The 21,605-nt window shown below is 36.9% G+C and overlaps 1 protein-coding gene across 2 annotated transcripts in view; it reads right to left on the reverse strand.

The window, feature by feature from the left end:
• The window catches only part of CDK17 (cyclin dependent kinase 17), a 92,581-nt gene that overhangs the window by 19,174 nt on the left and 51,802 nt on the right, over window positions 1-21,605 (reverse strand). For both annotated transcript variants that reach the window (XM_059817268.1, XM_059817267.1), the window contains 2 exons: window positions 21,333-21,497; window positions 15,527-15,660 (listed from right to left, as the gene is read on the reverse strand). In XM_059817268.1, the coding sequence (XP_059673251.1) occupies window positions 15,527-15,660; window positions 21,333-21,497 (299 nt within the window). The remainder of the gene's footprint in view (window positions 1-15,526; window positions 15,661-21,332; window positions 21,498-21,605) is intronic.

The following is a 21,605-nucleotide window of genomic DNA, read 5'->3' on the forward strand; positions in this document are numbered from 1 at the left end:
AAACAGCATTGAGCTGAGTTTTTCAATATAACTTCCTGAACACAGTAGATACCATCATTATCCTACATACCCTGTGGCAAAATAGCTTTCTCCTACTCCTATCTATTAACTCTATGGCACAGAAATCTGCTGCAGTGCTCTCTTTTACTGTCCCATAGTGCTTGTTTGACACTAAGTATTTTAACAGAGTCTGTTTATAGGGATACTGAAATCAAGGACCACAACTCAAAGGCCTCATAAAAATACTGAGTGGATTGTACCCCAAAGCGCTCCATCTGTGTGTTCTCTCCTCCCACAGCATTCATCCTTGGGGCAGCCAAAGTGGTGCCTCACACCTAGCTCCACAGCCTCGAAGAAGCATTTCCATGCATACGAAGTTGATGAGTATGTAGGAAGAAGGAAGCAAAGGCAGCCTTTAAGTTGTGATGGCAATTTGAAAACTATGCCATCAACTGTGCACAGACCTGCCGTCAACAAACACACAGCTTTTCAAATGGAGAGGAAGGTAAACAAGTCTAAGATGCTTTACAGCTACTAAGAATTCATTATTTTGGAGTCCACCTACCATAAAAACTGGAGATAACAATATTTTAGGTACCAGAAAATATTATAATGGCAGCTAGTTGTAATTCTGTTACAAAATCCCCTTCCTGCATTCTCAAAAGCTCTGCCTATGGCATTTTTGCAATAGGCAGCTGCAAAACCCCCCATGACTTACTTCAGGGATCCATGTGACATCCTCAGTTCTAAACTGAGCTTAAGCTGTAAACTTACATTTGGTGCTACACAATGCTCCACAGTGCTTAACACAAATACTGTTTGAATGTAAGTACTTACTGATGCAAAGGCCAAAAACTATTCCACTTTGCGGAAAACACCCACAAACAATAGTCTACTTTAAGTATACAACAACAACCCTCACCCCCGCCCCTGTACCCCCAACATCTGTCTTTAAAAAACCAAAAAAACAACACACCACAACCTGAGGGGAGAAGTAGGGAGAATTTTTTTTCAGAATTGTAATATCTGTTTTTAATGTAATTTCTTTACTTACATTAGTAATATAATGGACAATACATGACAGTACATGACTCTTTTCCCCCCTCAAAAAAAATGAGTATTTAGTGCTGGAAGCCTGAATTCTTGTCATGTTGTAAATCAAAACATTATCTACTCTCCTTAACTTCTTAGAGCTGAAGAAAGTTTTCTTTTCTGAGCGGAAAACACAATGATTTCATGGAAAACACAATGATTTCATGGAAAACACAATGATTTCATGGAAAACACAGGAAGTCCTTTACAGATTTTTTTTCCTCCTAATAAGCTACACTACTACTCTACTTGTAATGCTTGGGCATATTTGGCTGTGTTGAAATGGCAACTAAGCCAAGACTTCTTTTTTAAAACCATGTCTTAAAATCGTTATTTGCCAGTCCGAAGCCTTTTATGACACCAATATTTGAAAGCTCATAAAGTTACATATATGAAGTCACATACATAAAGTCTTCTTTGTATTATAATTATCCTTTACCTAACTGCCTAAAATAGGCAACATTAAAGAAAGCAATTTAGACTGCAAACCCAAATACCTGTAAGACAGAAATTATTATGTTTTGTTTGCCTGTACCAACTTAATTCCTCCCAGTTTTTGCAGTAATTGAAACAACCACCTCTTGGGAAAAGAAAGCAATCATAATTAAATGCCATACAGCAACATGAAAGGGGACTCATTAGACGTGCATGAGAGAAATAAGCACAACATTTCCTAGTGGCTAAATAGAAAAACTGCAAACTAAAAGTACATCGGTTTGACACAGCTGAAAAACCCAGTTAGTTTAACTGAGATTACGTTAAAAAGAAAAGCAAGAACCCTACCACATACCAACTGATTTTGAGCCTTGAGTGTTCAAGACCAGGCAGTCTGCTGACGCTTAGGCAACCTGTTCAGCGGACGGCAGCAAGAGACTTATTCTCCCACTATGGACTGACCCCGGCAAACAGCTGAGCCTGCACCCAGCTGAGTGCTCGCTCCCTGCTCCCGTGGGATGCAGAGAAGATGGAAGAATGGTGAGGAAACTTGTGGGTGGAGGTAATGACAGTTTAAACACAGAATCATGGAATCATTTAGGCTGGAAAAGACCTTTTAAGATCATCAAGTCCAACCATAAACCTAACCCTGCTAAGTCCACCACTAAACCATGTCCCTAAGCGCCTCGTCCACACATCTTTTAAATATCTCTGTGGATGGTGACTCCACCACCGCCCTGGGCAGCCTGTTCCCATGTATGACAACCCTTTCAGTGAAGAAGTTTTTCCTAATATCCAAACTAAACCTCCCCTGGCGCAACTTGAGGCTATTTCCTCTTGTCCTGTCACTCGTCACTTGGGAGAAGAGACCAACACCCACTTCTCTACAACCTCCTTTCAGGTAATTGTAGAGAGCGATAAGGTCTCCCCTCAGCCTCCTCTTCTCCAGACTAAACAACCCCAGCTCCCTCAGCCGCTCCTCATAAGACTTGTGCTCCAGAGCCCTCACCAGCTTCGTTGCCCTTCTCTGGACACGCTCCAGCACCTCAATATCCTTCTTGTAGTGAGGGCCCCAAAACTGAACACAGTATTCGAGGTGCGGCCTCACCAGCGCCGAGTACAGGGGGACAATCACCTCCCTACTCCTGCTGGCCACACTATTTCTGATACAGGCCAGGATGCCGTTGGCCTTCTTGGCCACCTGGGCACACTGCTGGCTCATATTCAGCTGGCTGTCGACCAACACCCACAGGTCCTTTTCTGTGGGGCAGCTTTCCAGCCACTCATCCCCAAGCCTGTAGTGCTGCATGGGGTTCTTGTGACCCAAGTGCAGGACTCGGCACTTGGCCTTGTTGAACCTCATACAGTTGGCCTCGGCCCATTGATCCAGCCTGTTCAGATCCTACCCTCAAGCAGATGAACGCACCCGCCCAACTTGGTGTCATCTGCAAACTTATTGAGGGTGCACTTGATCCCCTCATCCAGATCATTGACAAAGATATTTAATAAGACCAGCCCTAGTACCGAGCCCTGGGGAACACCACTTGTGACCAGGAAATAGGGAAAGCAAAAGCTGTGCGCCCAAGCAGAGTGGAAAAAGGAACCGATTCACTGCTTCCCATTGGCAGGCAGGTGTCCAGCTGTTTCCCAGAAAGCCGGGCCTCAGCACGCCCGGCGGTGGCTTGGGAAGTGGAAGACAAATGCCATAGCCACAAATGTCCTCCCTTCTTCCTCCTTCCCCTAGCTTTTATTGCCAAGCACCACATCAGGCGTTACAGAATAGCCCTTTGGCCAGTTCGGGTCAGCTCTCAAGCCTGGGGGAAGCAACCCATTTCCCCGCTGGTGCTGAACAGCCTTTACGGAGAGGACATCCAGGCTGAGCACTGGCCTCAGCGTATGAAGCCTGGAGTTGCATGTTAGACGCAGTCACCATCTCGGCTCCCTCATGCTGCTAATGCAGCCATCCCATTTCAATCATGCTATTGCTGCTTTAGTAGCAGCAAAACCTGCTCTCCTGAACCCCATGGCTTGCTGCTATTTTAGCACGACGCCAGGCTGGAGTGCAAGCAACAGTAGGAAACAGTGATTTTTAAGAATTTCTAATTCTCTTAAACCTCTGTGGAATTCCATGAAACAATGAAAAAGACACTTGCAGGACAGAGGACTTTGTCCAGACTAATTTCAATGACCAGCTGAATCTAATGATGTGTTAGTGTTTCTCTGAAAAAAGAGAAGAAAAAAAACCTTAAACCACGGAAAACAACTAAAACCACATAACCTTTTATAATGGCAATTATTAGCAGGCTATTAAAAATGCAGGCTGTTAGAAGATCCTGCTACAATACTGTTTAACGAAGTAATAAGGAAGCATGTAAAATTAATGGCAGGACTGATTATTTTTCCCTACACTTTTTAACTTTTTTTACACTTAAGATTTTGAACTTGTCAACACTACAGAGTTAAATGTCCATTATTAACACTAATTAATTTTGCATCCCTTCATGAATCTTTTAAATTTTTCATTTTAAAGGTAGTAAATTACAGTAACTCCCTATGTTATCTTATGTATCCTTTTTTAAACATAACAGGTGTGCAAGTGGTATACATAGTCCCTCAACTACGTGGAGGGAATTTGGGTGCATTCCTTTGTAACTCTAACAAGCAAAGGTTTACTGGAATGCAAAACCTTAGCTTTCAGGGACAATAAAGTACTTCAGGTAAAATAGCTAGAAAATTAAAATGATAGTATTTTCTTTTATGTCACTTAGAATTTATTTTTCCAAATGAGGTCAATTCATAACATTTTCTAGTTTGATTCTTTTATGGTTATCTTTAGGGTCAACTTGCAACAGAATGTATCAGTGTTCAGTAAACACGGTACTGTTAAATGCTCAAATGCCTACAGTTAACTGTATATTGCTTAATGAGCTATTTTTTCATCCAGTTCCAGAATGTATTCTGCATAACATATTCAGGCACCAGTTGCTTTGCTAGGGTAGCCAGAATCCTCATGGCATTTTCCCCCTTCTCTACATCTTAAAACCACATTTTCTATCTTCATGTGCAATGCTTGTTCTCAGTCTTGCTTTATTACTGGCTAAGAAATGCATACTATTTTTACAATTTGCCTGAAATGAGAATCACATTTGTCCTACTCTGCTTGACGGCAGATAAATATGTAAGCACTTGTGACGCTAATATCACTTTGTTTTCTGTGGAGATAAACTACCCCAACTCGTGCTTATCTTTACCATCTATTTTTAATGCTAGCTACAGCAAATGCTCTGAGAAGAGCTACACTTTGTCGAGGCTTTTCTTTGGACTGGCTAGTATCCAACTGCGTTGCTGTAACTTGATGTGTATGTTCTGTCTACCACCAACTACTTACACTTGGGCACAAGACAAGGAGGCAGGTGTTTCAATTTAAATCCTGCAGGTCCTGTGAGCTGAGTAATTTAACATTATAGGTAAACACACATATCTTCCAAAAAAACCCCCCAACACACCTGTTTTTCATGCATACTTGAAAGCAAAAAACCAAAAATGCCAATGTTTTTGGTATCTTTACTTCTGGTCCTCTTTTGGATGCCCCAACACACTGTTGCAAGTATCAGCTTCTTCACTTGCCATCCATAGTAAACCGTTCACAAGAGTCTAGTACTAGCATTTTGTTACCACATTCTGCTTTTCACATCTGACTCTCAAACAACTCTATTCCTTTTCTACCTACCCTATTCTGATCTCCTGTTCTCCATAATACAAGCTTACCAGATATTCCTCTTTCTAATTGCTTGTCTTGGCCCATATAATATTCTTTAGTGTCATAGTGTGACACTTTTCAGAAAATCTCATTCCTGGTCAACAGATCTATTTTCACTTCTCTTAAACCCTGTCAAAAAAAGTACATTTTTCTAGAGAACGAACCTATTTTTGTTTGTGAAAGCAACACTGTTAACTCTTTAAATCAAACATTAAAATCAACAACTTCTGTTTTTCCTTAACTCAACATTTATTTTTTGCCAAGATGCATTACACACCTCAGAAAATTTCACTGAAGAGAAATAAAGATGATTATAACTCAGGATATAGAATGTTTGAACTCTACATCTTAAAAAAGCCCTAAAAAAAGAAGCAACTCGAAACACTCACGCTTTTCAATCTGTCTTCTGATGACTCAAGTCATTATGTCTTTGACATATATAGCACATTTAGATAACAAACACTAATATTTTGCACAAAACAGAATAACAATAACAAAAATTAAAAAATAAATAACCAGAAAATTGCCCTAGGGAAGGATTTGTTGAGGTGTTCCCGAGCCCAATCCTCACTATGCTACAAAAGGCAGAAAAAGAAAAACTAAGACTACTTTCATTTTTATCCCTTATCCTGCTGATTTGTAGACTGTTTCTTTCTTGCTGGAGTAGCAACAATAAATCTTTCCCAAATCTACTGGTCTACAAATGCCATTGATCTTTCTACTGCTAGGCTGTTTCAGGCTGCTACTGCACTCACAAATGCAGCAAGCGAAGAAAGATTTGGGCTTCTGCCATTGAAGCAGTAGGAGGCAAAAGAAAAAAAAAAAAAAAAAGGGTAACCCTGTAGTACCCAAATGACTTGTCAGAAAAACTGGAAGGGAAAACCATGATAGCACCAGCCTCAGTTCACTATTCCTTGAATGTTTCATTTAGCTAACCTAACAGCTGACTACCTCCAAACCCCGTATTTCATTGCCTGTGGCGAGATGTTCTCGTTGATTCTTGGAGGAGAACAGGCTTTAAGCTAATGACGTAGCGATGTGGCATAAGAAAGCCAACTGGCACAAAACTATCCCTTCAAAACAAACTGAGTAATTATCTGCTGATGCAAGTTTAGGAGCCAAAAGGAGAAGGAAGCTGGCTCTGCCAGGAGCAGGTAGTCAGTGGACGACACAAACTATATTGCCAAGCTGCATCATTATATAGCAATCCTTACTGCTTTGGTTCTTCAGTTTATTGATAAGTTACATTTCCAGACCAACCATTACTTAGGGTACGTACTTACAATATGGCAGCAGACAACAAGCTCTCCACTTCTCCCTGAAACTTTAGCTTATCTTTTAAGAGTTAATATTGTTAAACTCCACCAATAAAATTTTGTTACAGCCTCACAAAGAAAAATAATTGTTCTTCGAAGTCTACAAGACATTGGTCTGGCAGCCCAAACAATCCGCTATAGATCAAATGAAAACGCTTTGCTCTCTTGTGTAAGTATCGGTCTGAATTAGTCTTCTCACCAGTTTTAGCAGCAAGACACGTCAGCTGCAACCACAAGCTATTCACTAATAAGTCACAGTGCTTTTGTTCATGTAGAATGCTTAACGAGATCTAAAATGCTGCATCATATAACCCTCCATGCAACACAGTTCAACTTCACGGCATGCTTACTTTTAAAAAGCCCACTTTTCATAGTATTCTTTCCTTGCATATTTTAAATAAAAATGTGTATTATGTCCTACTTCATGATACACAAACCAAACAAATTAATTGAAAAACATTTGCTTATGCAAATGAGAATTTAAACACTCTAATGTATAACCTTATATGCATGTACTTACTGTACCATTTTAGTATCAAATACCATGTTGAGTTTTTTTCTGATCGCTGCCTCATCAAATTTCAGTGCATTTTTGTCAAATGACAGAGTTAGCACAGTTGAAGCCAACTGGATCCTCTACAGAATTATGACATACAACAAGACTGCTAGAGGCAAAAGCAAATAGAAAAAAAACCCAACCCCAAATCAGACAATATATTTGTAGATAATTTTGTTGCTTGGTTACAATCCTGCAGACTTCTGAGGTCTTGAAGCAACACACCAGCATACGCATCCATCAAAAGAAGCCTATAGCATCCTTGCAGGATGCTATTTTACCATCTTTATAAATAAACATTGATTACTGTAACCAAAACCATTATTTTAACAGATGAGTTATCTATACCAGTTTTCCTGTTAGGTATATAAACCCATCACCATTCCTCCACTCAGCTAACACATGTAACTATAATTTCATTCTGATGCAGAAAGTGCATTTTTTTCTGCCTTCTGTAGAATGCCTTATACCTGAATACTACATTTTTCCTTTATACTTGAATGTTGTTGTTGTTACTATTTTACGAAAACATTAAATCACAATGAATCAGTTACTATTCTGTCAAATTTGAAGAGAAGGTCTTCAAAGAACCTCTTCTTCTGTTAGAAGCAGTAATGAAAATATAATCTTAAGACCCATCTACAAAGGATCACTGCTAACTCTCACTCCATAAATCCATGCTGGTTTTCAGCCAGGCTATTGAAATGCAACACAATTCAAGAAAACATCAATTTTGAGCATTAAATGAGGTGGCTTTTTATATTTGGGACATAAATGACCAAAGGTATGGAATTCATTCATCAATTAAATCAAGAGGGTTTTTTTCCTAAAAGCTAATCAAATCAAGTACACAAAATATTTTCAGCGATTTTATCATGAGATTGAGCCCGCAGACTGGTTCATACCCAGAAAAAATACCAATGACCACAGATACTCCATTTTCTCTGCCCCCTCCTCAACATAAACATGGTTTGTCAGATTTGATTTTGAGATGCTCGTTAAAAATGAGGAGCCAAGTGTAATCAGTGAAATACTGATATTGTTAAGAATTCTAAGGTTTAATCTCTATTTTGGGACTAGGAGTCACATTTTCCCAGTGCATCTACTATCATCAATCAACAAAGCAAGTACTTAACTACCAGGAGTTCAAGAAAGTTATCACCAATACCTACAGTAGCTATGGCCACTCAAATGAAAATATATAATGATTTTTTTAAAAGCACAGAAACCAGAATTGCAAGCAGATACCTTTGATTTACTTTAGCACAATGAAAAACTTAGGAAATCTTCCAAGTATCTCTTCAGTAGTATAACAATCAGTATTTCTGAACCCATAAAATTAGAATTATATGTCAATATACAGGAGTTTTTCATGTAATTAGTGAAAAATATGAATTCTGAACAATTTCTTCTTCAAAATAGTTTTAGCAAGAATTTTTATTTCATAGATATGCTGTTTAGACTACCGACTAGCTGAATAAAAACTGCTCTTTCATTCTTTTTTCAAAAAAACCCAGCCAGTTTTTTATTTACTTCATATCTCCCAGCAGTTTTAAGGTGAAAGGCTGAAACTGTTCAGCACAAACACAGTATTCAGAAACTGCATTCCAGGAACTTCTATTCACAACAAATGAAACCAAACCAAATTAAAACAAACACGTGTGACACACAAAACCAGTTTTGAAAAATCTCAGAAAGGAGAAATGAAACTGAAATTTGAGATATTACTTCCTTTTCCTCAAGTGTATAAATACACGGAAAATTTGTGACAAATTATGTGAGAAATACTTCAAAGTCTTCTTGGGTGTTTTTTTTATTGTTTTGTTATTATTTTATTGCATCTCAGAGAGCTCATAAGGAAGTGAACTTAGAGAGTATAAGGAAGAATAAGAATAAATAATAATAACAACAATAAAAAGACTATGTCTGAATTCGTTTGTCACCTAACAAGATATCACTCTGTGGCATTAGCCTCTTAACATAAACCCTGCAGAAATCCAGGGTCTGATGGCTGTTTGACTCAGTGATAGGTGCTGGGCAGCAACAGATGCTCATAAAGCAAGCTCTGCCTGATTCACTACTACACCTTCCTGGTTTTTAAACATAGATTTCTGTATGTTTTCATCAGTTTCTGTAAGAGTAGTAGGAGAAACTGCTCAAAAGAAAAAGGTAGTATAAGTTTATCAGCTTACAAAAAGAATGAAGTAGAGGAGAAGGGAAGCAGAAAAAATGCCGTGAGAAACAAAACAGAACATAACACTGCAAAAAAATGCAAACTTGGACCCTTAAAACAGCTCTCTAATGTTAATTGCTAACACAAACCATTCACATCAACACAAAGCTGCAAGTACCAAAGGGAAAGTTCCATGAAGAAACTGGGTAATTCAAAATAAACCAACTTCTTGAATATGGAAACTGGAAATCTGACCTTCCTGGACAGGACAGTGAGGCTGGAGTGCAGGGCATGCAACTGCATCCAAGTAATGACTTCTCATCTGCTGCATTCCAGTAATTACTAGAGATGTGTTTTGTAGATGGCTGAACACATCCAATATGATAGCAGACTACACTTAAATGGAACTTAAAAGGAAAACCAAGTTATGAAAAAGCAAAACCAAAAAAGCATATATTCCATCCTTATAGAAAGGGCACTGCTTAGTGCAGTAACTTTTCTAAGGGAAGCAGCATTTGCAAGTGGAATGCAAGAACTTTAGCATCAGGATTACAAACGTTCCTAACAGAAGGGCAAAAAAGCATCAATTGCTGGTAACAGACAGTTACCCCTAGAAAATCGAGTAAAAGGCAGGTTAAAGTATCCTGTCTGTTATCCAAGCTGAAATTTTTCTTGTTGCAGTGTCAGTTTTCTTCTGGAGAAGAAATGAAAGTCTGCAAATCAAATAGATAAAAAGGAGGCCCATCAGTTTCATCAAAACCATACTAGTAATTTAGAACATGCAGTTGTGTTTTTAGAAGAGGGATTTTGAAAATATTAAGCTTCGTGTGAACTTGAAAGCAGGAGTTTACAAAGACAATAGCATATTTTCTAGCGTAACATTGCAAAAAGTTGAGACAGCTGCCAAGCATGACTGAATGGAGATAGTAACAGCAACCACTGAAAATCAAAAAAAAGTCTTGATTGTATTCAGCTTCCATTTTTTTCTGCCTAGTACTGTAATGTTCCGGCAGGTGACCACATGCTTAGATTCACAGAAGAGATGATCAGAAGAAAAGCTACGCATTCTCAGGAGGTACAGAGAAGGAAATGAGAAAAATCCAGTGCGTAAGACAGAAAGAGTTATATGGCTGCCAAGCACAGAAGGAAGGGGGAAGGAAGAACCTTTGCTCAGACAAGGCACTGTGTAGTAATGTCTGCTGGGGATCCAAGGGAGCCTCTTTCAGTGACAAGAGATGTAGGGCTGAAAGCTCAGGCTGTCTTTGATACAGTGCTTCCTGCCTCCAAAACTAATGACAGGAGAAAATACTGTACTGCCTCTGACCAAAAGCCAGGACCAGTACTGCCATTCAGTTTGCTGTTCAAGAATTTAATGGAGCCAAGAGTGTACTATTTGCACCTGTGAATGGGGACCTAACAAACCACATTCTAATTTGAAGCCTACAAACAGAAAATCTTAGCACTGTGTCAGCTAAAACATCAATTAATTTTGTGCATTTTTCTCTGGAGAATGTACGTTTGTCCAGCTGGACCAAGAGCAGATTGAGTTACTCGAGCCATGTCAAGACCCCTTAAGCAGTCACACCCCTGGTAAAGGGTGGAGCTCACCAAAAACTTATTTCTCATCTACGTTCTTTCTTTTGGAAGGTGATCAGTACAATGGACAATGACTACAGGATCACTTCATAGCCTTTGTATTTCTCTCTGTTCAGCTAAAACCACTAACCCTGCACCTAATCCTCCCAGGGAGAATTATACCATATAGAAGTGCAGTAGGAGCAGCCTGATCTGGAACACGCTCCTGTCACTAATGTGACAGTCGGACGGGTAAGAACTGGTTCTCAGGATAAAATATCTGGGAAACAGGCTGGTGAACAGCAGGTTATGGCCCTCCGCCAGTTCACATGCGAAGGCAGCTTACAGACCTTGGACTTCTGGGAAAGGGAAACAGATGTTTCAATTTGCACAGACTGTATCTCCCTATTTTTTATCCACCACAGTTCTTAACGAAGCATTCACTATCCAGTGCACGGGCACAGGGCCACCAGTGAACACTTACGGCTTGAAACATGAATTTATATTAATGCATTTCTGCCCATATCTTCTTTTCCAACAAATCAAAGTGAAAATGCTTTAAGCTATAACTCGATCATCTGGAGAAGTGTTTCTCATTACATGATGAAAGCACCAACACTTAAAATACAGGCACACGTTACTCATTCTTAGGCTGTATTGCTTCTGGCACTTGAAAAAAAAAAATTATTATATAAATCTGTTTTGATAAACAGTTTTACTGATTTATTAAATAATCATTAATATTAGCATTAAATTAGTAGACGTTTTAATTAAAACCTGTCAGCTCTTGGAAGCCAAACTCCTCACACAATAGATGTTCACACCTACTGACCGTATGGCTCCTGAATGATGGGAAGGAAAAGAAAAAAAAAAAGCAACTGCTTGATGGACCATTAGTAGCCTGTGTATTACAGGCAAAATAAACTTTATCTAGGCAACACAATGAGATTCTGTTATGTTCTCTTTGTTTTCTAAGCACATGATAACAGTGAACAATCATTTTTTAAAAAACCAAAAAATCTAGTCCCACAACTGCAGTATTGTCAAATTCAGAAGCGAACGCGTATCATCTCCCTCTCTGTAACAGTCATGCTGGCCTAAATTTTATGTCATTTGGGGGAAATGACTGATTGAAAGCTAGTATCTCCATAGCTGCTACTGTGGATGGAAAGTTTTCACCCAAGCAGATTTTTCACTGGGGAGCAGGATTCTTTCTCATTGCAGTATCACCACTTCATATCTAAAATGCTTCGTATTTAGGTTATGTTGTAGTATGATGATTTCCTGTCTAAACCAGGTCAACTTAGGGTTATGAAATTTCAGCTTTGTATTGCTATAACACACATTTTCTAGTTGCATCTCCATTGTCTATTTTGCACCTTTCTATCTTCCAGGATATCTCTGTATGAAAATTTTAGAAAGATCAAGTTTTCTTTCCCAACAAAAGTCTTTCATATACTCTGGACAAAAGAATGTTTGCTCTTCAACAATGTTACAATTTTATTTGTAGCTCTGAATTACTTAACAATTACAGAGAAAGCAGGCTTTACTGTATGATTCACTGCAGTGGGGATGGACACTAAGGATCAAAATGTGCATTCTAATGTACAAAACATCCCAGGAATACTAATACTCAATATTGGTAATTAGCACTTTGATTACAGTATGCATGTTTTTAGCAAGCATTTTAAAAAAAAATTGGTTGGGTTTTTTTTGATGGGCTGCTCATTTTCAGATTTCTAGAGGAAGTTCAAGCCAAGCATGAAAAATTTGGTTATACACACAAAGTTCTTACAAGTAAAAAAGTCTGTTCCAGGGTTTCAGCTTTACCTGATTAGTTACCTTCAAAACAAATCAGGACTTCTGTCAATTCAGCAGGAGAAACAAACATATATAAACAAGAAACCATGTACAGAAATATTACAAATACAGTGAATATTGGCCAAACTAAACACAAAAAAGTATCTAGTCATAATGTGACAGGCACATTCATCTTAATGCAGAAGAACAAGGAATATTGGTTTATTGAGTTTATCCAACTTTGTATATTTAACCAAATACATTCTACAGTGGATTTCAAGTGTGACTAATGACTTCAGCAGACTACAGCAAAAACATACTATTGCACACATACTAATGTACTCCAACCTGCATGTATAGCATGCAGCTATAACTCATCCTAAATGACTATAAAGGGAATATGGCCTCAGGCTACCCAGTGATGTCTAAAGATGACAAATCCCCATAAATCAGCAAAATAAAACTGAAATAATAGTAACTTACTTCACAACAAAAGCTGCTTCTTTCTCTTTATATAATCAAATTACTACTATTGAACCAGCAGCTCCATGGCACAAATCACCCAAGGCATGCAGGAAAGATTTGGTACAAGAGGAAACTTTTATTTAGTTCCCCCACAAGCCGAGGCAGCCAGAAATCCCATTCCATGAACAGCAAAACCAGTAAAACCGGGTTTTCTATGGATGTAGGTCTTGAGACTCAATTCATGTGTTATTTATAAAGGCTGCATCTTTACCTGCAGTGGATGCATTAGCAATCTCTTCCGATGCAGAGATTTTTTCACAGAAATTAATAGAAAATAAGCATCTGAGATTTCTATCCATCTGTTAAACTGACATAAAGTGACCCATGGGAAAAACAAGAGGGCAGAAAGACAGACAGGCAATGTAATCACGTAAGGCCTTTTTACTTAGGAAATGAGAAAGTCGACTGAAAAGATTATGATTAGAAAGGCATTTTAACCAAAGCTACAAAGATTGTTACAGGGTTTTTTTTTTTTCTATGGAATGCACGAACAAGTGAAAACCCCACCTACTATGCTACAAAGCACTTCTAAGAAGTAAACTTAAGTCAACCAAAAATATCTAGCAATGACAGCATTCTTAAAATTCAGAAGTGACACTGTTCTAGACATTAGCTTGAAACCTTATTGGAAAAGTCACCATATCAATACTGAAGTGATTTGGGGGAAATGTTACAATTCTCACAGAATATAGAGGAATAGCTGCCAAAAAATTAGTGCTTTCATTGACTGAGCCAGTCAATGAAGAAATAATGTTAATTTCAACAATCAGAAACATGCACTTGGAATTTGGAGAAAAAAAAAAAGAGAAAATTAGCATTGGCTAAAGCTTCCCAAAGCCTCTTAAACAGAATTGCTTCACAATTAAAGAGGCCAATGAAAAGATGCTTTTATTTGACACCTTCTGAAAAATTAGACAGGAATTACCTGAACTTTAATGACTATTCCTGAGTTCTTTTGTAATTTCTTTTAGAGTTTCTTGAATCCTAATCTAAAAGAGAATCCTTTAATGGTTCTTAGCCCTCACTGGAAGACTTGACACATTTCCATTTCAGTTTGTTAATTTCATTATGTATCATTAATTTCCTTATTTCTTTCCTGTTCTAAATGCACATTTCAAAATGCAGAGGAAACAGACAATGAGCAAAAAGTAAATAACCCTTTTAAATAACTTCCTCGATTTTTAGTTTCTCCAGCATACATTCCGATGCGCAAGTGTTCATAATGACTTCTTTTTTTTTTCTTAATTTAAGCATCCTACATAAATCAATAGACCCACCTCAGTTCTCCCAAGTAAATCGTCCAACTTCAACAGTCTATATCAAGGCTGAGACTAACATACAAATTTAGGAATTTGAAGACAAAACCCCCTAGGTGCTAGAAACTATATAAATGATTAATATAGCTAATTCACAAGTTCTTAGAATTATACCAGCATTACATGCTTGGAGTCTTGGAATTCCAAGCATAATGGAACACCCACAAATAAAATATTTTTGGCACGTACACTCTACTGTAACTTATCCAGATCTGTTTCCCCAATCCTGTACTCGATATCAGGCTTTGAATGAAGATTTAAAATCTTACAAACTATGCATATTGGTATGTATGCTATAAAGCAGCAACTACAAAATTTTACATGCTTCTCTAACAAAAGGCATCATTATAATTGTAACATTTATACACTCAAGAAACAGGGAAGTGTTCTGTTTTTCTTCGCCAAGGGAAATGACAACAAAGCAAGCATAAGGGTGGCTAGTATTCATGAGACTCATAAATAAAGGAAATTATGTGCATAGTTATTCCTAAGGTACTTTTCCTCCTTTTGTTTACCATCCTGTAAAGTTCCGTTCATTAAAAAACAGGAAGAGACGGAAAGGCTGAAGCAGTCAGGACGATCGCTGCTGTAGCATTAGTTTTATAAAGATTAGAAAAAGGTCTTAAATAAAACATGACTAAACACCGTATCTTCTTGAATACACTCTGTGAATTGCACAGAATGCGATGGAAGGATATTCTAATGCTATACTTAACAAATTCTTCCCAAAAATTCAAGCTTCAAAACATATTTACATTTCCAAAATGAACAGCTCATAGACAATCCAAGACAACCATCTGATTTTTGTGTAACAAATGGAGACAGAAATTTAAGTAATATTAAAATAATGCTCTCTGCACAAAATATATGTCAGAACAGCTACAGTTAATTGAGAAGACAACCAGTTATAATAAACAATTAAAGCAACCCACAACTCTCTTGTCAATTTAAATGTTTGTTATATGAAAGGTAAATTACCTCCATTGAGATTCGTCTGTGTATCCGGTTTCTGAGACAAACACCTGTGGGAGACTGAACTTCATCAGATGATGTTCCGGAAGCTTGGTCACTTTCACCATCTGACCCCATTTTCAGATTTTCATGAACAATATCTTAAAAATAATCCAAAAAATTGAAAACAGTTAATCAGTATTCCATCAAACATCTCTCTTGTACAGATGGAAAACAACTGTACCATTACTGTGCATTGGGTTTTATGGCAGAGTGAAAGACTCATCACAGTCCTGGTAGTCTTGATATACTTTTTATGGCTCAAGAACCACAAAATGTAACAGGATTACTTTATAGGACTTCTACACAAACTTTTTCGTTTTTCTTCTTATTTGGTTTGCAGCAGAACTCAGTTTGCCAAAACAAAAGACAGACAGTCCAATCCCAATTTTAATTCCTAAACCACCTTCCCCTCAGGGCTTCAGTTCCTGAACTCCCTCACTACCTCTTCTCTTTCTGCTGCTCTTGGATATAAAACATCACTGAAAATATTTCAGATTTTCAAATCAGACTACCTGATGTTAGCCACCAAAATGTATCTTCAAAAAGCTTAAAAAAACCTGAAAGGTATAGGCATTATTTTCAGAAATGCCAAACATGGAAACTTCAGATATAAAACAAACTGGTGTGCATGTGGGGAGGAAGGGGATGTATTCTGACCACCTAAACAGAGGCCTACAACACACAAGTGGATTCAACAGAGGACCTGATATTTAGGAGCAATTAAGTGAAATTTGTGACCTTATGGAGGAATTTAGGTAAGACTGCCTGAGTTATATGATGTTGGAGGATCTTCATGTCAACTGAAATTGGTACTTCTAAAACAATCCTGTAGATTCATCCACACAAAAGAGTTTATGCATACTATGTATATGCATATACATTATTTTTAAGCACCACAGGATCTTCCAGACTTTGGAAGACGAATGCCGTAATTAATGTAGAGAAGATCACGGCGGTGTCATTAATAGCATAAAGAGCCAAATGACTTGCAAAAGGACACACAATGGGAAATTGGTCATAAAAGCAATTCACTATGAGTAATGCTCCATCATCACCTCTGAAATATTTGAACTCCAAATTACTATAGAGATTAAATACTTCTACATATAAAGGAGGTATTTCAAATGACACCAATTTCCTTGCTCTTTCCTGATCCTGGGTATTAAGTATGATATTGTACAGGGTAAAAGAGAACCTGAGGAACAACTAAAAATCTCAGAACTCTACCCCTAAAAAATGCTAGTATTAGCAAAACTCACAGAACTCAATTCAGCCTTACTACCAACAGACCTGAAAATATTTAGCATTTGCATGGCATTACAGCAATAAAAACGCAAAAAGAGAATATGCAAGTGTTACCACTATCAAAAAGCAAGAAAGCTGGATTTTCTACAAAAAAAGCCTTTAGACCAATGTTTGGGTATCAACACATCTTCTAAAATTCTTGTCTAGTTTGGCTCACACAGAATTATGCAGACTTCAAAGGACCAAATTCTTCCTCAGTACAAAGAATTTCCTTTTACAGAAAACAGAATGGATATAAAAAGATTACCTCGTAAGGCACTGACAGGATGTATTTTAACTCAAAGTACTGTAATTAAACACACAAACTAAGCATGCATTTCATGCAGAAAGCAAATTTTCCTGCAGCAGTGCAGATCTAAATTGGATTTCGATTAAAAATCCACATTGCATCAGAATTTTCCCTGCAAGTCACGCTCAGATTTGGACTGAATGAGAAAAAAAAAAAATAAGCTGCACTCCTTGCATAATAAGAAGCAATCTTCTGGTTTCAAACAAGGTAAATACTCATCAGTGCTTCTAAAGGCATGGTAGTTTGAACCAGAGGAAAAGATTTTCAGAAAGTGGTCCCTAAAGAACAGCCTTAACCTTAAGCTAAGCAGACAAAATGTGACTCCTTTTTGCCAGGTCTCTAAGAAATCTCTCTTATTCTCTTTAGTGACTTGATAGCAGTCTTTTTAAAAAATATCTAACAAACTGTAGAAAATTTTTTTTAGTAATATAAGAAAATTATTGAAAACACTATTTGCAGCAAAGCTGTTATGCCAGCATTGTTGTATCTGGTAAACAGCATTCACCATATGAGTTCTTTAAAAAAGATTATCTTTTAAAACACTTTTCTGAGAGATCATGTAATCCACTTTAGAAATTACAGCTTTCAAGATTCTGTTTGTAAAATTAAGTGTAACAGACGCTGACAATTGTTCCCCAATCTATTTATCTCATGCTAGTACAAGTCCATTGATTGGGGCCCAAAGACTATTTTCTTTAGAGAAGCTAGACCAGAGACAGTTATCTGGGCAACCTCACAAAATAAGACTGACGAAATTAAAGTAGTATTGTATTCTAAGGCATGGAGCAATTACATAATTTCTTTTTTAAAAAGACTGACACTTATTAAAGTATTCATCTGATTTCTACTGTCATACTTTATCTTAAAATATACAATGTTCAATTCATAAAAGCGTATGTATTATGAAGTGACTGTAAAAAAATGACACTTAGAACTGCAACACTCAGAACTACAAAAAGCATCCTAGCTGACAAAGATAATTCTTCTATTAAAAAGACCACCTATACAATAATACACAACTAAGAAATATTTCAAGAACTAGTAACAGAAACCCATGCATTTCTGGCAGATAATGTAGCTGCAAGGAGAGTCTGCTCTTAATAAATCAGGAATGAGAAGACAAAGTGGGTCTGTACCACTCAAGTCTAAAAATGGAATATTTCAGACTTAAGTAAGATGATGGTCAGTCTGTTTTGAATACTGCTGGGATGTGATTAATTCTGGCAAGTCTGGATAAGCTACATACCCATAACCAAAAGGTTTCAAGTAGGATACTGGCTGTAGCATCCAAAAATCTAACATTAAGCACACGCCTGAATTTCTGATGGGCTAAATACCCAACAGCTCCTAACTATAAGACTTTGCAGATGTTTTAATTATATTCTAAATAGGGATACTTTTAAGCTTTTAAAAAAATATCTTGACTGTGTTATCATCTAATATAAATGTGTCCTTTTATTTTATTTAATTAAAAAGGCATTAGTAGAGCCTTATACTCATTATTTTAATAGCATAAACCCAGGAATAAGGCATTAACCTAGTAATTTTAATCATTTTTACACAGGTGCATGATGATAATACTTGATTAAGCAATGATGAAAATCATGCAAATACTTCCTTAATTTCACTAAGGTTTTCTATAGGCAAGTTCACCTGCATCAAAGCCAGCTTGCATGGCCTTCAGAGGTTTTAACGGTTCAATAATTTATTGAATTGCTTTCACTAAATACCCAAGCCGTTCTTGTGAACTATACGTGAACTAAAAAATCCTCAGCTAGACCTTCATCCACATTGGTGGCGTGACTGATTCACAATTTGGCCTGAGAGTCATCTACATTATTTAAAATCCTCATGATAACTGAATACTAAATTAAAAGTTACTACAAAATTTTGAACAAAAGCACACTTTTTAGAGATCAATTCAGAATTTTTGTCTTTACAAAACATTTTACAAAACCTAAAGCTAACAGAGATTTTTCCAAGTATAAATTATTTCTAAAATATTTTTGGATATTACACGTTACCACAACAGCACGAACGCATGTTTAGTGCTCAGAAAACAAACAAAACTCCAAAACCCTCCTGGGCTTCTCAACCAATTTTTATATTGATAATCTCATAAAAAAGCAAGCAGCATGAAGATGCACCTGCAGCAGGTCTTGTTTTAATCTGTTTTTTTACCATATAACCATCCTTCAACTGCCATTATTTTGTGGTATTTCAAGGATATCTCTCTGATAGCATTTTTCCACCCTTGGAATAGAGGAAAAAGTGGAAAGAAAAGAGGATGAATGAAGACAGCGAAGAAAACAACAGAAGTCTCATGTAGCGTGGAATATTTGACAGTTTCATTTCTGATGTCATTATCCCAACAAAGAAAATCTCAGTATCCTGCCGAGTAATAATCATTCTTATAAGGCAGGAACAAAAGGAGGGAAGACGTGAAGGAGCACAGAAACAGCATTAGTAATTATGCTTGTATATGCTTGTACTTGTGTTATCTACCACTAGATAACATGTACAAGTAGCTTAAATTTTCATCAAATTAGGAGTAAAACACCACCCAAAATGGCATCATTGCATCCAAAGCAAAAAGAGGTGTTTAACACATACGTGCATACATGTCAGCAAATCTATTCCATACTACTTCAATGAAATTACAAATTCTACAGGAATCTGTAGCTATTTTAAACATGTTATTACAACAGTTCCTACAATCTAACATATTAAAATCATGAGTGCTATTTAAACACTTGATCACCTAAGAAAAATAAAACTAATGGCATTCTTCTGCAATACTTATGTATTAGCGTTTTTCTCAGGTGAAAAATAAAGCTTTGAGAAAACTGGAAAATCATTAAAAACCCCAAAAACTCTTTATGAATTTTCCTTTTGGGAAGCTGATTTGAAGTTCACAGTGAAATTCCAAAGAGGAATAAAGTTATTGGTAAATTTACATTTTAAAATGCTATAAAATGTTTTTAAAGGCAACACACAAGAACACGCAAGTATACGTCTCTGCTGTTCCTGTACACAGTTTATATACATCTGATTTGACAAATAATCCATAAAAGACTAAATATTCCTAACCAGAGATTTCTTTAAGTACACAATTTATTTATTTTTTTTTAAACTGTTGTCCTGTTAGATTCTTGGCAACTTAAGCAAAGCTTAGCTAGGCAAAAAAGAAAGAAAATAAAGCGTATAGGACTTGATAAAAATCAGGAATTGATATGGTAGTCAAAATGTGCACACTAAAACCTGTTTTCATCTGTGATAACAGCTGCTGAAGTCCATTCAAGAAGACAGAATTTTTTTTTTTTTTCAGTTTGAATGGTAGCACAAACAGTAAAAAAAGCAAGGTTTTGAACATGATGAGTGATATTACAGCAGAGGAGGATATAAATGGTTTGACTACTATCTTGAAGACTCATAGCTTAATCTTGAAGGAGATCAGTTTATGACACACTTCTAAAGGAGGGCAGAAGACTGAAAACATCATAATATTGTAATTAAACTGTGACTTGCTCTTATTTTCCAGTATCAATTAATTAAGCATAATTTAAAATAACATAAAAGCAGGGTAAAAAAATTAATGGTGACTGGAGGCAGCAACATGACAAATTACTTGAAGGTGAGGAAAAAAGATTTTGTAACTTATTTGCCCCACAGAACCACAAATATAGCTCGCGACCACAACAAAAAAGATAATTATAGTTGAGTGGCCTTAATTTATCACTGAAGAAAGCCATTTTTTTCTTATGATAATGAAAAGTTTAAGTAATGCACCAGTTTTTTTTTAAATTCCACATATGGGATGATTATCCTCTATTTTTATCATATTCAATTTACTGTAGTTCTCACCAATGCTTAACTGAGATGGACACACAGGTTTCTTGCAAAGTATTAAGAAAGAGTATTTTGTAACTTTTGTAACTTTGCAACTTGTCAAAATTCATGGGTAACTTGTGTGTTCTTGTAATTGCCTTCTTCCTGAAAATCTTAAAGAGACATTCAGTACCTTAAAAACAAGTTTCTCTAACAACTCTAGAAAAAGACTACTACATTCCCAGAGATTTATTAAAGCATGACAATAACTGTATCTCTTGCTAAGAATCAATACAGACATTATTCTTCATAGAAAGATGAACTTAAACAAACAATGTAGTAAATTACCTAATCTGCTCCCATTTCTGGGCATTGCCATGAAAGAGCCGAGGCTGCCCCCTATGACGCTATGTGGTCTCCGTAAAGGGGGCTTCTTGAAAGATCCTGTGTATTGGTGGAGAAATGAGTGCATGCTGTGAGACGTTGGAGGCCTGCCATTCTTCACAATAGGCTCTACAATTCACAAGGATCAAAATATTCATTCCCACAAGCAAGTAGGGATGTCAGGAACATGCCAGAAGAAAAAATAAAAAAAAGAAAAAAGAAAAAAAACAGTTACTA

The sequence above is a fragment of the Gavia stellata genome, chromosome 4, assembly GCF_030936135.1.
Source record: "Gavia stellata isolate bGavSte3 chromosome 4, bGavSte3.hap2, whole genome shotgun sequence".
In the NCBI taxonomy this organism is placed as follows: domain Eukaryota; kingdom Metazoa; phylum Chordata; class Aves; order Gaviiformes; family Gaviidae; genus Gavia; species Gavia stellata.